This window comes from Styela clava, chromosome 1 (genome assembly GCF_964204865.1).
Source record: "Styela clava chromosome 1, kaStyClav1.hap1.2, whole genome shotgun sequence".
NCBI classification, from domain to species: Eukaryota; Metazoa; Chordata; class Ascidiacea; order Stolidobranchia; family Styelidae; genus Styela; species Styela clava.
This window is the reverse complement of record NC_135250.1, coordinates 31,543,888-31,561,221: the sequence shown is the minus strand read 5'-3', so window position 1 is coordinate 31,561,221 and position 17,334 is coordinate 31,543,888. Positions and strand designations below refer to the sequence as shown.

General features: G+C 35.0%; 2 protein-coding genes across 2 annotated transcripts in view; one reads left to right on the top strand and one right to left on the bottom strand.

Annotated features, from left to right (window-relative positions):
• LOC120335200 (N-acetylglucosamine-1-phosphodiester alpha-N-acetylglucosaminidase-like) overlaps nt 1-17,334 on the bottom strand; it is a 220,740-nt gene that overhangs the window by 135,263 nt on the left and 68,143 nt on the right. The gene's annotated exons all lie outside the window — the stretch shown is intronic.
• The window catches only part of LOC120335070 (uncharacterized), a 69,307-nt gene that overhangs the window by 4,505 nt on the left and 47,468 nt on the right, over nt 1-17,334 (top strand). Inside the window, exons 3-6 of the mRNA XM_078116437.1 lie at nt 1,042-1,140; nt 1,494-1,592; nt 2,843-2,941; nt 5,064-5,162. Of these exons, the coding sequence (XP_077972563.1) occupies nt 1,042-1,140; nt 1,494-1,592; nt 2,843-2,941; nt 5,064-5,162 (396 nt within the window). The remainder of the gene's footprint in view (nt 1-1,041; nt 1,141-1,493; nt 1,593-2,842; nt 2,942-5,063; nt 5,163-17,334) is intronic.

The window sequence follows — 17,334 nt, the reverse complement described above, 5'->3', positions numbered from 1 at the left end:
TTTGGTAATTTGGAATAATTGACATATTGCCATAACATTTGGATTGAAAATTTTCGAATATTTTTTGTAAAATTCTTTTGTCTGTGAGTGAAATTTTTAATTGGTCATAATCATACTTAACCAATGATAATTGAGTGTCAATATTTTCTGCAATATAAGCTGTGCATATTTTAATACCACCTTTTTATTAGGAACCACTAGGATGGCATTCTTTGAGCAGTACCCTGGGAACTGTTCTAACATTGTCTCACTATTCTTTATACAATCTGTTTTTTTTAACTCCGATTATATTATAGAAGGTTAGAACATTTTGATGATGAAGCCTTAACTTATCTAAATTGCACATGATGAGCACATAAGTTTTATTGTGAGGCCTTAACTTATCCAACTTTCTCAGGATGAGCACATAAGATTTGATGGTGAGGTCTTAACTTATCTAACTTGCCCAGGATAAGCACATAAGTTTGATGGTAAGGCTTTAACTTATCTAACTTGCCCAGGACAAGAACATAAGTTTGATGTCTAGGCTTTATTTTACGGTATCTAAATTGCCTAAACCCAAGATAAAGCACAATCAGGTCCAATTGGTTGTTGAAAAGTAACCTAATCTAAGACAAACAGAATTATATAACATAAACCAAAAACTGTCTTTAAATTATATAAGGATTTTACTACCTATATATATCAACTAGTTTGTAACATGAACCTTTTTCTTTAATTTTGTGAGATATTTCGCGTATGTTTTCTGTTTGATAACCCATATAACCTCTCCCCCCTGCACATTTTTGGGCATTAAAAATAGCTAGGCTTCAAGAAGAGTATCTATTCATCTAAGTTAATTACGGGAACAGCCATGGTGGTTGAGTGTCCAATAAACATCAGTTTCAGTGCATTAACATACTGATAATCTGAGGCTTTCTTTATATTCCATCAAGATATTTATATCTGTAGCCGATTCGGTATTGTGATCTTAAAGAACTATAAATTGTCGTTCATACAGATGACGACATATTTCATATACACATTGTATTATATTTACAGAGACAAGCATAACTGACTCTCAGATCCAAGAAATTCGAGCTGAGCAGATTCATGAAGTTCATGCTGAGAAGGTCGTGCAAAATGTAACAAACATTGATGGTAGGTTTGATTCCACAGGATTTCCATGTGAAATAAATCAAAACATTAAATATTAACCAAAACTTGTTTTAGCAAATTATTCATTATAAAACCCAATCTAGCTAAAACTTGAATTATTCTTATTTTGCTTCCATCGCATATTTTCTTTTGTCACTGATATGGCATTGTGAGATTAAAGAATTAGGAACTCTGTCACGCCAAGTTTTTTAGGTGTTTCCAGTTAACAAATATCATGTGCCTTTATTTTATTATTTTACCAAATGAGCATTGTAAAAATAGCAGAATTTTTTTTACGCTCTGATTTCAAATTTGAAAACTCAATATTTTATATAAAAACTATTTCTTTCTTACAGAGACAAGCATAACCGACTCTCACATTCAAGAAGTTCGAGCAGAGCAGATTCATGAAGTCCATGCCAAGAAGATCGTGCAGAATGTTACGAACATTGATGGTGGGTTCGATTCCACAGGATTTGCAGAGTAGCAATATTATGTATATTGACTATGAACCAAATCAATGTCTAATTCCTATTGCAGGACATTTTTGCCACTTTCCCTTTAAATTCAACTTGAAATATGTCAGTATGGTAGTTTGGAATGTGTCGCCACACCTTCCAACTTAACTCTTTAAATATTAGTGTCTTTAGAGAGTTTTGGGATGTCATATTTTTAAAATTTGTTCAAAGTGGTGTACTGACTTAGAGTGGCAATGAAAGTTTTAAATATATTTTGCTACATTCACAAATGTGAGTGGAAATTCTCAATTGATAAAAATATTAATACTCATTGATAATGTAAGATGCAAAAAGAGTCAATATTTAAATGCTTATATTTTTATACCCACTTTTAATATGGCCCTCTAGGTTATCTTTTGGCGCTCAAGAAGTGTGTGTACCTAGTTGTTCTTTTTGGTGATACGCCTCAAAATAGGGTACATACACAAAGACACATCACACTCTGCAAAATAGTATCTGGTTTCTTTACGCAGTTTCTTGCCACCTTTGTCGCAGTGTGAACAGCAGACCTTGCAGCGTCTTGTAGATGCTTCTTTGCCGCCATCAGGTGGAATACAATAAACGATTTATTCCATCTATTGTCACACCATGCTTTCGACTGACCATTTTCATTTTTGGGTTGCCCGCTGCACGACCCACGTAGCCTCGCCCACCTCTGGGTCAGTACGAACAGCCGCCCACCGAACGGCAACGACTTAATTATTGATTTTCCAGCCTACGACGAGTGTACGCGGGCGTAACGGTTTACTAGCAGCTTGTAATTGTGTGTGCCGAGAATGCTCGGAGGTAACTCGGTACGTATGGTCTGTGCTTGGCGAATATTCTCAGGAACAACGGTAATAGAGTTAAAGGGATGTACTGACTGACTAGGAATAAAAGTTTTATTCATTTTTTGCTACATTCACAAACCAATCAGTTGAAAGTCCTAGTTAATCAATATCATACTCGTTGATATTGTAAGATATTGAGCATCAATATTTTAATGCCTATATTTTTATATATCCTTTTATTATGGCCCTTTAGGAAGGTTATCAATGCCCTCGAATGCCCAATTTTGAAATCTATGTTTTCTGGTTAGCAAAACCCCCTTTCAATTTTATTTTTAGTGCAATAATGCCATCTTTTAAAATTTAATGCTCAATTTGAAATAACAATATTTTTTCATACAAATTATTAATTTATTACAGAGACAAACATAACTGACTCTTACATTCAAGAAGTTCGAACAGAGCAGATTCACGAAGTTCATGCTGAGAAGGTCGTGCAGAATGTAACAAATATTGATGGTAGGTTTGATTCCACAGGATTTCCAGTTGAAAAATCTATACATTACATATAAACTAAAACATTTTCATCAAATAGTTTGTTGTAAAACCCAAATTTGAAATACTTTTCAAATCAATGCATAGTTTTCATCGCTAGGATCACTGCTACTTGCGATATAGTTTTATGATTTACCGTATTTCTCGGCAAATAAGTCTACCCGGCAAATAGGACGAAGCTTGTTTTAGGCCTGAAAAAGAAGTTCTTGCATATAGCCCCCCAATAAGACTGGGCTTGAAAATCGCAAGTCTGCGGTTCAAAATCGGAATTAAAAATTTCCATGCAACAGCTTGTGAGCGGTCGCCGCATCTGCGCAATCGTTAAAAAAGGCCCATAATGACTTTTTCTGTCTCGTAATATACAATCCATGACAACTACGGGAATTTTAACTGTTTTTTTTATTTTAATTTAATTGTATTCAACGTAACTCGCGATTGCGTCGACTCACGACCAAAAAATTGCTTTTCTAATCTAAAATAACACAGCAATCTGCAGACATACTAGTATAAGATGAACTGCCCGATTATATGTAGTATTGATACATATTTTTCCGCTTTTGCGGATTTATGCTAACTTATCTAACTTTCCCAGGATAAGCACATAAGTTTGATGGTTAGGCCTTAACTTATCTCTCATGCCCGGGATAAGCAAATCAGTTCGATTGTGAGGCCTTCCTTATCTAACTTGCCCAGAATAAGCAGATAAGTTTGATGGGAAGGCTTTACTTACCTAAATTTACCAGGATAAGCACATACTTTTGATGGTGATCCCTTAACTTATCTAATATGCCCAGGATAAGCACTTTAGTTTGATGGTGAGGCTTTACCTTATATAAATTTCCCAGTATAAGCACATCAGTTTGATGATGAGGCTTTCTTGCCCAGGATAAGCACGCACACAAGTTTGATTGTGAGGCCTTAAATTATCTAACTTGCCCAGGATAAGCACATACGTTTGATGGTGAGCCCTTAACTTATCTAAATTGCCCAGGATGAGCACTTTAATTTGTGGGCTTTACCTTATCTAAATTTCCCAAGATAAGCACAAGTACAATTGCAACACAATCTACCCAAGTGACGTATTTTATGCCTTCAGTAATTCATTTGTTGAGAGAACCAATTACAATAAAAAAAAGTCGCTTACAATTACATATTTCCAAGAATTCGAAATTCGATTAGATTCGAAAAAAATATTCGATTCGATTCTGATATCACAAGGTATTCGAAAATGCCCAGCCCTAGTTACAGCGAAGAATATATTGCAAACAATACCAGTACGGTATCCTATTATACGTGTATAAAACTTGCAGTAAGGGGAATGAAATATGATGAAAAAAAAACGGTCAAAAAATTTGTAAATAACAGTAAACATAGATTAATTCACTGAGTCATTCAGAGTTACCAGATTTAATGCGGCGGTTATTCTAGAATTGGATTCCTTGCACATGTAATTGTTTGCCCGACTTGCTTACAGCGAGCAATTTGATAGGCGTATCAAATGTTTCGTACATGTTTGATAAACCCCTGCTGTACATTTCTGAGTGTTATGAAAAGCTAAGTTCCCAGACAGCTATTTCCTCATCTAAATTAAATTAATGGAACAGGTATGGGGGTTGGGTAATGGAGGATTACTTTACAATATTTAGATAAAAACGGGGATGTGTCAATGACACAATTTTCTACTTCATAAAAATCTGATTGATTGTATACAAACTATATTCTTTTACAGAGACAAACATAACTGACTCTCAGATTCAAGAAGTTTAATAGAGTTTAATAAATCTAAATGTTACATATAGCCCAAAACTTGTTTCTAGCTAGTTACTTATCAAAAAACTCAATCTAGAACTTAAATTAAATTCATTTCGCTTCTAACACGTATTTGCTTTTGTCACTAATATGGTATTGTGAGATGGAAGAATTATCTATATTTTTCACTTCAATTTAGTTTGTCGACTAAAGATTATAATGTATCTCATTTTATTATTTAACCAAATGTGCAATGTGAGAATAGCACAGTTTTTTTTACGCTCCAACGCCCAATATGAAAACCTATTTTTATAAATAGAATATTTCTTTTGTACAGAGACAAGCATAACTGACTCCCATATTCAAGAAGTTCGAGCTGAGCAGATTCATGAAGTTCATGCTGACAAAGTCGTGCAGAATGTTACGAACATTGATGGTAGGTCGAATTTATCAGAATTTCCAGAGTTGAAATAATATGAATATTGACTATGAACCTACACTTGATTTGAGCAAAGTGTGTAAAGAAAACAACCTCTTAACATTACTCTTGGAACTGTCTTGATATTGCCCCAATTTTAATCTTAAGGATGATTAATATAAGTTTTAAGTACCCTAACTCGTAATAGTACTGAAATAAGAAAAATCAAATTTAAAATTATGGCCTAACCCTAACCTGGTACACATGCTACGTTCCAGTGTCTAACTTGCCCAGGATAAGCACATAAGTTTGATGGTGAGGCTTTACCTTGCCTAACTTGCCCAGGATAAGCACATAAATTTGATGGCGATGCCTTAACTTATCTAACTTGTCCAGGATAACCACCTAAGTTTGATGTTGAGGCCTTTACTTATCTAACTTCCCCAGAATAAGCACAGAAATTTTAATGGTGCGGCCTTATCTTATCTAACTTGCCAAGAATAAGCACATAAGTTTGATGGGAAGGCTTCAACTTATCTAACTTGCCCAGGATAAGTACATAAGTTTGATGGTGAAGCTTTAACTTATCTAACTTTCCCAGGATACTCACCTAAGTTTGATGGTGCGGCCTTTGCTTATCTAATTTTCCCAGAATAAGCACGTAAGTGTGATGGTGCGACCTTATCTTATCTAACTTGACAAGAATAAGCACGTAAGTTTGATGGGAAGGCTTTAACTTACCTAACTTGCCCAGGATAAGCACATAAATTTGATGGTGATGCCTTAACTTATCTAACTTCCCCAGAATAAGCACAGAAATTTTAATGGTGCGGCCTTATCTTATCTAACTTGCCAAGAATAAGCACATAAGTTTGATGGGAAGGCTTTAACTTATCTAACTTGCCCAGGATAAGTACATAAGTTTGATGGTGAAGCCTTATCTTATCTATTTTGCCCAGAAAAAGGGAAAAAGTTTGATAGCGAGGCTTTACTTATCTAACTTTCCCGGATAAGCACATAAGTTTGATTGTTAGGCCTTAATTTATCTAACTTTCCCAGGATAATCACCTAAGTTTGATGGTGCGGCCTTATCTTATCTAACTTGCCATGAATAAGCACATAAATTTGATGGGAAGGCTCTAACTTGCCCGGGACAAGTACATAAGTTTGATGGTGAAGCCTTATCTTATCTAACCTGCCCAGAATAAGCAAATAAGTTTGATAGTGAGGCTTTAACTTATATAATTTGCCCGGAATAAGCACATAAGTTTGATGGGATGACTTTACTTATCTAACTTTACCAGGATAAGCACAAACTTTTGATGATGAGCCCTTAACTTATCTAATATGCCCAAGATAAGCACTTTAGTTTGATGGTGAGGCTTTAACTTATATAAATTTCCCAGTATAAGCACATCAGTTTAATGATGAGACTTTACCATATCTGAATTTCCCAGGATAGGCACATAAGTTTGATGGTGAGGCTTTCCTGCCCAGGATAAGCACGCACACAAGTTTGATTGCGAGGCCTTAAATTATCTAACTTGCCCAGAATAAGCACATAACTTTGATGGTGAGGCTTTATCGTATCTAACTTGCCCATGATAAGCACATACGTGTGATGGTGAGCCCTTAACTCATCTAAATTGCCCAGGATGAGCACTTTAATTTGTGGGCTTTACCTCATCTAAATTTCCCAAGATAACCACAAGTACAATTGCAACACAATCTACCTGAGTGACGTATTCTATGCCTTCAGTAATTCATTTGTTGAGAGAACCAATTACAATAAAAAAAAGTCGCTTACCATTACATATTTCCAAGTATTCGAAATTCGATTCGAAAAAAATATTCGATTTGATTCTGATATCACAAGGTATTCGAAAATGCCCAGCCCTAGTTACAGCGAAGAATATATTGCAAACAATACCAGTACGGTATCCTATTATACGTGTATAAAACTTGCAGTAAGGGGGATGAAATATGATGAAAAAAAATGGTCAATAAATTTGTAAATAACAGTAATTATAGATTAATTCACTGAGTCATTCAGAGTTACCAGATTTAATGCGGCGGTTATTCTAGAATTGGATTCGTTGAACATGTAATTGTTTGCCCGACTTGCTTACAGCGAGCAATTTGATAGGCGTATCAAATGTTTCGTACATGTTTGATAAACCCCTGCTGTACATTTCTGAGTGTTATGAAAAGCTAAGTTTCCAGACAGCTATTTCCTCATCTAAATTAAATTAATGGAACAGGTATGGGGTTTGGGTAATGGAGGATTACTTTACAGTATTTCAATATTTAGATAAAAACGGGGATGTGTCGATGACACAATTTTCTACTTCATAAAAATCTGATTGATTGTATACAAACTATATTCTTTTACAGAGACAAACATACCTGACTCTCAGATTCAAGAAGTTTAATAAATTCAAACATTACATATAAACCAAAACTTGTTTCTAGCTAGTTACTTATCAAAAAACTCAATCTAGAACTTGAATTAAATTCATTTCGCTTCCAACACGTATTTGCTTTTGTCACTAATAAAGTATTGTGAGATGGAAGAACTATCTATATTTGTCACTTCAATTTAGTTTGTCGACTAAATATTATAATGTATCTCATTTTAATATTTAACCAAATGTGCAATGTGAAAATAGCACAGTTTTTTTTACGCTCCAATGCCCAATTTGAAAACTTATTTTTATATTTAAAATATTTCTTTCGTACAGAGACAAGCATAACTGGCTCCCATATTCAAGAAGTTCGAGCTGAGCAGATTCATGAGGTTCATGCTGACAAGGTCGTGCAGAATGTTACGAACATTGATGGTAGGTCGGATTTATCAGAATTTCCAGAGTTGATATTATCTGAATATTGACTATGAACCTACACTTGATTTTAGCAAAGTGTGTAAAGAAAGCAATCTCTTAACATTACTCTTGGAACTGTCTTGATATTGCCCCAATTTTAATCTTAATGATGATTAATATAAGTTTTAAGTACCCAACTCGTAATAGTACTGAAATAAGAAAAATCGAATTTAAAATTATGGCCTAACCCTAACCTGGTACACATGCTACGTTCCAGTGTCTAACTTGCCCAGGATAAGCACATAAGTTTGATGGTGAGGCTTTAACTTACCTTAGTTTCCCAGGATACTCACCTAAGTTTGATGGTGCGGCCTTTACTTATCTAACTTTCCCAGAATAAGCACATAAGTGTGATGGTGCGACCTTATCTTATCTAACTTGCCAAGGATAAGCACGTAAGTTTGATGGGAAGGCTTCAACTTACCTAACTTGCCCATGATATGCACATAAATTTGATGGTGATGCCTTAACTTATCTAACTTGTCCAGGATAAGCACCTAAGTTTGATGTTGAGGCCTTTACTTATCTAACTTCCCCAGAATAAGCACAGAAATTTTAATGGTGCGGCCTTATCTTATCTAACTTGCCAAGAATAAGCACATGAGTTTGATGGGAAGGCTTTACCTTATCTAACTTGCCCAGGATAAGTACATAACTTTGATGGTGAAGCCTTATCTTATCTATTTTGCCCAGAAAAAAGGAAAAAGTTTGATAGCGAGACTTTACTTATCTAACTTTCCCGGATAAGCACATAAGTTTGATTGTTAGGCCTTAATTTATCTAACTTTACCAGGATACTCACCTAAGTTTGATGGTGCGGCCTTTACTTATCTAACTTGCCAAGAATAAGCACATAAGTTTGATGGTGCGGCCTTATCTTATCTAACTTGCCATGAATAAGCACATAAATTTGATGGGAAGGCTCTAACTTGCCCGGGACAAGTACATAAGTTTGATGGTGAAGCCTTATCTTATCTAACCTGCCCAGAATAAGCAAATAAGTTTGATAGTGAGGCTTTAACTTATATAATTTGCCCGGAATAAGCACATAAGTTTGATGGGAAGACTTTACTTATCTAACTTTACCAGGATAAGCACAAACTTTTGATGATGAGCCCTTAACTTATCTAATATGCCCAAGATAAGCACTTTAGTTTGATGGTGAGGCTTTAACTTATATAAATTTCCCAGTATAAGCACATCAGTTTGATGATGAGGCTTTACCTTATCTGAATTTCCCAGGATAGGCACATAAGTTTGATGGTGAGGCTTTCCTGCCCAGGATAAGCACGCACACAAGTTTGATTGTGAGGCCTTAAATTATCTAACTTGCCCAGAATAAGCACATAACTTTGATGGTGAGGCTTTATCGTATCTAACTTGCCCATGATAAGCACATACGTGTGATGGTGAGCCCTTAACTCATCTAAATTGCCCAGGATGAGCACTTTAATTTGTGGGCTTTACCTCATCTAAATTTCCCAAGATAACCACAAGTACAATTGCAACACAATCTACCTGAGTGACGTATTCTATGCCTTCAGTAATTCATTTGTTGAGAGAACCAATTACAATAAAAAAAAGTCGCTTACCATTACATATTTCCAAGTATTCGAAATTCGATTCGAAAAAAATATTCGATTCGATTCTGATATCACAAGGTATTCGAAAATGCCCAGCCCTAGTTACAGCGAAGAATATATTGCAAACAATACCAGTACGGTATCCTATTATACGTGTATAAAACTTGCAGTAAGGGGGATGAAATATGATGAAAAAAAACGGTCAATAAATTTCTAAATAACAGTAAACACAGATTAATTCACTGAGTCATTCAGAGTTACCAGATTTAATGCGGCGGTTATTCTAGAATTGGATTCCTTGCACATGTAATTGTTTGCCCGACTTGCTTACAGCGAGCAATTTGATAGGCGTATCAAATGTTTCGTACATGTTGATTTAACCCCTGCTGTACATTTCTGAGTGTTATGAAAAGCTAAGTTTCCAGACAGCTATTTCCTCATCTAAATTAAATTAATGAAACAGGTATGGGGGTTGGGTAATGGAGGATTACTTTACAGTATTTCGATATTTAGATAAAAACGGGGATGTGTCGATGACACAATTTTCTACTTCATAAAAATCTGATTGATTGTATACAAACTATATTCTTTTACAGTGACAAACATAACTGACTCTCAGATTCAAGAAGTTTAATAAATTCAAACATTACATATAGACCAAAACTTGTTTCTAGCTAGTTACTTATCAAAAAACTCAATCTAGAACTTGAATTAAATTCATTTCGCTTCCAACACGTATTTGCTTTTGTCACTAATAAAGTATTGTGAGATGGAAGAACTATCTATATTTGTCACTTCAATTTAGTTTGTCGACAAAAGATTATAATGTATCTCATTTTAATAATTAACCAAATGTGCAATGTGAGAATAGCATAGTTTTTTTTTACGCTCCAATGCCCAAATTGAAAACTTATTTTTATAAATAAAAATTTCTTTCGTACAGAGACAAGCATAACTGACTCCCATATTCAAGAAGTTCGAGCTGAGCAAATTCATGAAGTTCATGCTGACAAGGTCGTGCAGAATGTTACGAACATTGATGGTAGGTCGGATTTATCAGAATTTCCAAAGTTGATATTATATGAATATTGACTATGAACCTACACTTGATTTTAGCGAAGTGTGTAAAGAAAGCAATCTCTTAACATTACTCTTGAAACTGTCTTGATATTGCCCCACTTTTAATCTTAAGGAAGATTAGTATAAGTTTTAAGTACCCTAACTCGTAATAGTACTGAAATAAGCAAAATCGAATTTAAATTATGGCCTAACCCTAACTTGGTACACATGCTACGTTCCAGTGTCTAACTTGCCCAGGATAAGCACATAAGTTTGATGGTGAGGCTTTAACTTACCTACGTTTCCCAGGATACGAACCTAAGTTCGATGGCGAGGCTTTAATTTATCTAACTTTCCCTGGATACTCACCTAAGTTTGATGATGCGGTCTTTACTTATCTAACTTGCCACGAATAAGCACATAAGTTTGATGGTGCGGCCTTATCTTATCTAACTTGCCAAGAATAAGCACATAACTTTGTTGGGGAGGCTTTAACTTACCTAACTTGCCCAGGATAAGCACATAAGTTTGATGGTGATGCCTTAACTTATCTAACTTATCCAGGATAAGCACCTAAGTTTGATGTTTAGGCTTTTAAATATCTAACTTTCCCACAATAAGCACATAAATTTTAATGGTGCGGCCTTATCTTGTCTAACTTGCCATGAATAAGCACATATATTCGATGGGAAGGCTTCAACTTACCTAATTTGCCCAGGATAAGTACATAAGTTTGATGGTGAAGCCATATCCCATCTAACCTGCCCAGGATAAGCACATACTTTTGATGGTGAGCACTTAACTTATTTTTTATGCCCAGGATAAGCACTTTAGTTTGATGGTGAGGCTTTACCCCTATATACATTTCCCAGTATAAGCACATCAGTTTGATGATGAGGCTCTACCTTATCTGAATTTCCCAGGATAGGCACATAAGTTTGATGGTGAGGCTTTCTTGCCCAGGATAAGCACGCACACAAGTTTGATTGTGAGGCCTTAAATTACCTAACTTTCCCAGAATAAGCACATAACTTTGATGGTGAGGCTTTGTCTTATCTATCTTGCCCAGGATAAGCACATACGTTTGATGGTGAGCCTTTCACTGATCTAAACTTCCCAGGATGAGCACTTTAATTTGTGGGCTTTACCTTATCTAAATTTCTTAAGATAAGCACAAGTACAATTGCAACACAATCTACCTGAGTGACGTATTTTATGCCTTCAGTAATTCATTTGTTGAGAGAACCAATTACAATGAAAAAAAAGTCGCTTACAATTACATATTTCCAAGTGTTCGAAATTCGATTCGATTCGAAAAAAATATTCGATTCGATTCTGATATCACAAGGTATTCGAAAATGCCCAGCCCTAGTTACAGCGAAGAATATATTGCAAACAATACCAGTGCGGTATCCTATTATACGTGTATAAAACTTGCAGTAAGGGGGATGAAATATGATGAAAAAAAACGGTCAATAAATTTGTAAATAACAGTAAACATAGATTAATTCACTGAGTCATTCAGAGTTACCAGATTTAATGCGGCGGTTATTCTAGAATTGGATTCCTTGCTCAAGTAATTGTTTGCCCGACTTGCTTACAGCGAGCAATTTGATAGGTGTATCAAATGTTTCGTACATGTTTGATAAACCCCTGCTGTACATTTCTGAGTGTTATGAAAAGCTAAGTTTCCAGACAGCTATTTCCTCATCTAAATTAAATTAATGGAACAGGTATGGGGGTTGGGTAATGGAGGATTACTTTACGGTATTTCGATATTTAGATAAAAACGGGGATGTGTCGATGACACAATTTTCTACTTCATAAAAATCTGATTGATTGTATACAAACTATATTCTTTTACAGAGACAAACATACCTGACTCTCAGATTCAAGAAGTTTAATAGAGTTATAAAACTAAACATTACATATAAACCAAAACTTGTTTCTAGCTAGTTACTTATCAAAAAACTCAATCTAGAACTTGAATTAAATTCATTTCGCTTCCAACACGTATTTGCTTTTGTCACTAATAAAGTATTGTGAGATGGAAGAACTATCTATATTTGTCACTTCAATTTAGTTTGTCGACTAAAGATTATAATGTATCTCATTTTAATATTTAACCAAATGTGCAATGTGAGAATAGCACAGTTTTTTTTACGCTCCAACGCCCAATTTAAAAACCTATTTTTATAAATAGAATATTTCTTTTGGACAGAGACAAGCATAACTGACTCCCATATTCAAGAAGTTCGAGCTGAGCAGATTCATGAAGTTCATGCTGACAAGGTCGTGCAGAATGTTACGAACATTGATGGTAGGTCGGATTTATCAGAATTTCCAGAGTTGAAATAATCTGAATATTGACTATGAACCTACACTTGATTTTAGCAAAGTGTGTAAAGAAAACAATCTCTTAACATTACTCTTGGAACTGTCTTGTTATTGCCCCACTTTTAATCCTAAGGAAGATTAGTATAAGTTTTAAGTACCCTAACTCGTAATAGTACTGAAATAGGCAAAATCGAATTTAAAATTATGGCCTAACCCTAACCTGGTACACATGCTACGTTCCAGTGTCTAACTTGCCCAGGATAAGCACATAAGTTTGATGGTGAGGCTTTAACTTACCTACATTTCCCAGGAAACGAACCTAAGTTCGATGGCGAGGCTTTAATTTATCTAACTTTCCCAGGATACTCACCTAAGTTTGATGGTGCGGCCTTTACTTATGTAACTTGCCAAGAATAAGCACATAAGTTTGATGGTGCGGCCTTATCTTATCTAACTTGCCAAGAATAAGCACATAACTTTGATGGGAAGGCTTTAACTTACCTAACTTGCCCAGGATAAGCACATAAGTTTGATGGTGATGCCTTAACTTATCTAACTTGTCTAGGATAAGCACCTAAGTTCGATGTTGAGGCCTTTACTTATCTAACTTCCCCAGAATAAGCACATAAATTTTAATGGTGCATCCTTATTTTATCTAACTTGCCAAGAATAAGCACATAAGTTTGATGGTGCGGCCTTATCTTATCTAACTTGCCATGAATGAGTTCATAAGTTTGATGGTGAAGCCTTATCTTATCTAACCTGCCCAGAATGAGCAAATAAGTTTGATAGTGAGGCTTTAACTTATATAATTTGCCCGGAATAAGCACATAAGTTTGATGGGAAGGCTTTACTTATCTAACTTTTCCAGAATAAGCACATAAGTTTGATGGGAAAGCTTTAACTTACCTAACTTGCCCAGGATAAGCACATAAGTTTGATGGTGATGCCTTAACTTATCTAACTCATCCAGGATAAGCACCTAAGTTTGATGTTGAGGCTTTTAAATATCTAACTTTCCCACAATAAGCACATAAATTTTAATGGTGCGGCCCTATCTTATCTAACTTGCCATGAATAAGCACATATATTCGATGGGAAGGCTTTAACTTACCTAATTTGCCCAGGATAAGTACATAATTTTGATGGTGAAGCCTTATCCCATCTAACCTGCCCAGGATAAGCACATAATTTTGATGGTGAGCACTTAACTTATTTTTTATGCCCAGGATAAGCACTTTAGTTTGATGGTGAGGCTTTTTCCCTATATGAATTTCCCAGTATAAGCACTTCAGTTTGATGATGAGGCTTTACCTTATCTGAATTTCCCAGGATAGGCACATAAGTTTGATGGTGACGCTTTCTTGCCCAGGATAAGCACGCACACAAGTCTGATTGTGAGGCCTTAAATTACCTAACTTACCCATAATAATCACATAACTTTGATGGTGGGGCTTTGTCTTATCTATCTTGCCCAGGATGAGCACATACGTTTGATGGTGAGCCTTTAACTGATCTAAATTTCCCAGGATGAGCACTTTAATTTGTGGGCTATACCTTATCTAAATTTCCCAAGATAAGCACAAGTACAATTGCAACACAATCTACCTGAGTGACGTATTTTATGCCTTCAGTAATCCATTTGTTGAGAGAACCAATTACAATAAAAAAAAAGTCGCTTACAATTACATATTTCCAAGTGTTCGAAATTCGATTCGATTCGAAAAAAATATTCGATTCGATTCTGATATCACAAGGTATTCGAAAATGCCAGCCCTAGTTACAGCGAAGAATATATTGCAAACAATACCAGTACGGTATCCTATTATACGTGTATAAAACTTGCAGTAAGGGGGATGAAATATGATGAAAAAAAAACGGTCAATAAATTTGTAAATAACAGTAAACACAGATTAATTCACTGAGTCATTCAGAGTTACCAGATTTAATGCGGCGGTTATTCTAGAATTGGATTCCTTGCACATGTAATTGTTTGCCCGACTTGCTTACAGCGAGCAATTTGATAGGCGTATCAAATGTTTCGTACATGTTGATTTAACCCCTGCTGTACATTTCTGAGTGTTATGAAAAGCTAAGTTTCCAGACAGCTATTTCCTCATCTAAATTAAATTAATGAAACAGGTATGGGGGTTGGGTAATAGAGGATTACTTTACAGTATTTCGATATTTAGATAAAAACGGGGATGTGTCGATGACACAATTTTCTACTTCATAAAAATCTGATTGATTGTATACAAACTATATTCTTTTACAGTGACAAACATAACTGACTCTCAGATTCAAGAAGTTTAATAAATTCAAACATTACATATAGACCAAAACTTGTTTCTAGCTAGTTACTTATCAAAAAACTCAATCTAGAACTTGAATTAAATTCATTTCGCTTCCAACACGTATTTGCTTTTGTCACTAATAAAGTATTGTGAGATGGAAGAACTATCTATATTTGTCACTTCAATTTAGTTTGTCGACAAAAGATTATAATGTATCTCATTTTAATAATTAACCAAATGTGCAATGTGAGAATAGCATAGTTTTTTTTTACGCTCCAATGCCCAAATTGAAAACTTATTTTTATAAATAAAAATTTCTTTCGTACAGAGACAAGCATAACTGACTCCCATATTCAAGAAGTTCGAGCTGAGCAAATTCATGAAGTTCATGCTGACAAGGTCGTGCAGAATGTTACGAACATTGATGGTAGGTCGGATTTATCAGAATTTCCAAAGTTGATATTATATGAATATTGACTATGAACCTACACTTGATTTTAGCGAAGTGTGTAAAGAAAGCAATCTCTTAACATTACTCTTGAAACTGTCTTGATATTGCCCCACTTTTAATCTTAAGGAAGATTAGTATAAGTTTCAAGTACCCTAACTCGTAATAGTACTGAAATAAGCAAAATCGAATTTAAATTATGGCCTAACCCTAACCTGGTACACATGCTACGTTCCAGTGTCTAACTTGCCCAGGATAAGCACATAAGTTTGATGGTGAGGCTTTAACTTACCTACGTTTCCCAGGATACGAACCTAAGTTCGATGGCGAGGCTTTAATTTATCTAACTTTCCCAGGATACTCACCTAAGTTTGATGGTGCGGTCTTTACTTATCTAACTTGCCACGAATAAGCACATAAGTTTGATGGTGCGGCCTTATCTTATCTAACTTGCCAAGAATAAGCACATAACTTTGTTGGGAAGGCTTTAATTTACCTAACTTGCCCAGGATAAGCACATAAGTTTGATGGTGATGCCTTATATTGCAAACAATACCAGTACGGTATCCTATTATACGTGTATAAAACTTGCAGTAAGGGGGATGAAATATGATGAAAAAAAACGGTCAATAAATTTCTAAATAACAGTAAACACAGATTAATTCACTGAGTCATTCAGAGTTACCAGATTTAATGCGGCGGTTATTCTAGAATTGGATTCCTTGCACATGTAATTGTTTGCCCGACTTGCTTACAGCGAGCAATTTGATAGGCGTATCAAATGTTTCGTACATGTTGATTTAACCCCTGCTGTACATTTCTGAGTGTTATGAAAAGCTAAGTTTCCAGACAGCTATTTCCTCATCTAAATTAAATTAATGAAACAGGTATGGGGGTTGGGTAATGGAGGATTACTTTACAGTATTTCGATATTTAGATAAAAACGGGGATGTGTCGATGACACAATTTTCTACTTCATAAAAATCTGATTGATTGTATACAAACTATATTCTTTTACAGTGACAAACATAACTGACTCTCAGATTCAAGAAGTTTAATAAATTCAAACATTACATATAGACCAAAACTTGTTTCTAGCTAGTTACTTATCAAAAAACTCAATCTAGAACTTGAATTAAATTCATTTCGCTTCCAACACGTATTTGCTTTTGTCACTAATAAAGTATTGTGAGATGGAAGAACTATCTATATTTGTCACTTCAATTTAGTTTGTCGACAAAAGATTATAATGTATCTCATTTTAATAATTAACCAAATGTGCAATGTGAGAATAGCATAGTTTTTTTTTACGCTCCAATGCCCAAATTGAAAACTTATTTTTATAAATAAAAATTTCTTTCGTACAGAGACAAGCATAACTGACTCCCATATTCAAGAAGTTCGAGCTGAGCAAATTCATGAAGTTCATGCTGACAAGGTCGTGCAGAATGTTACGAACATTGATGGTAGGTCGGATTTATCAGAATTTCCAAAGTTGATATTATATGAATATTGACTATGAACCTACACTTGATTTTAGCGAAGTGTGTAAAGAAAGCAATCTCTTAACATTACTCTTGAAACTGT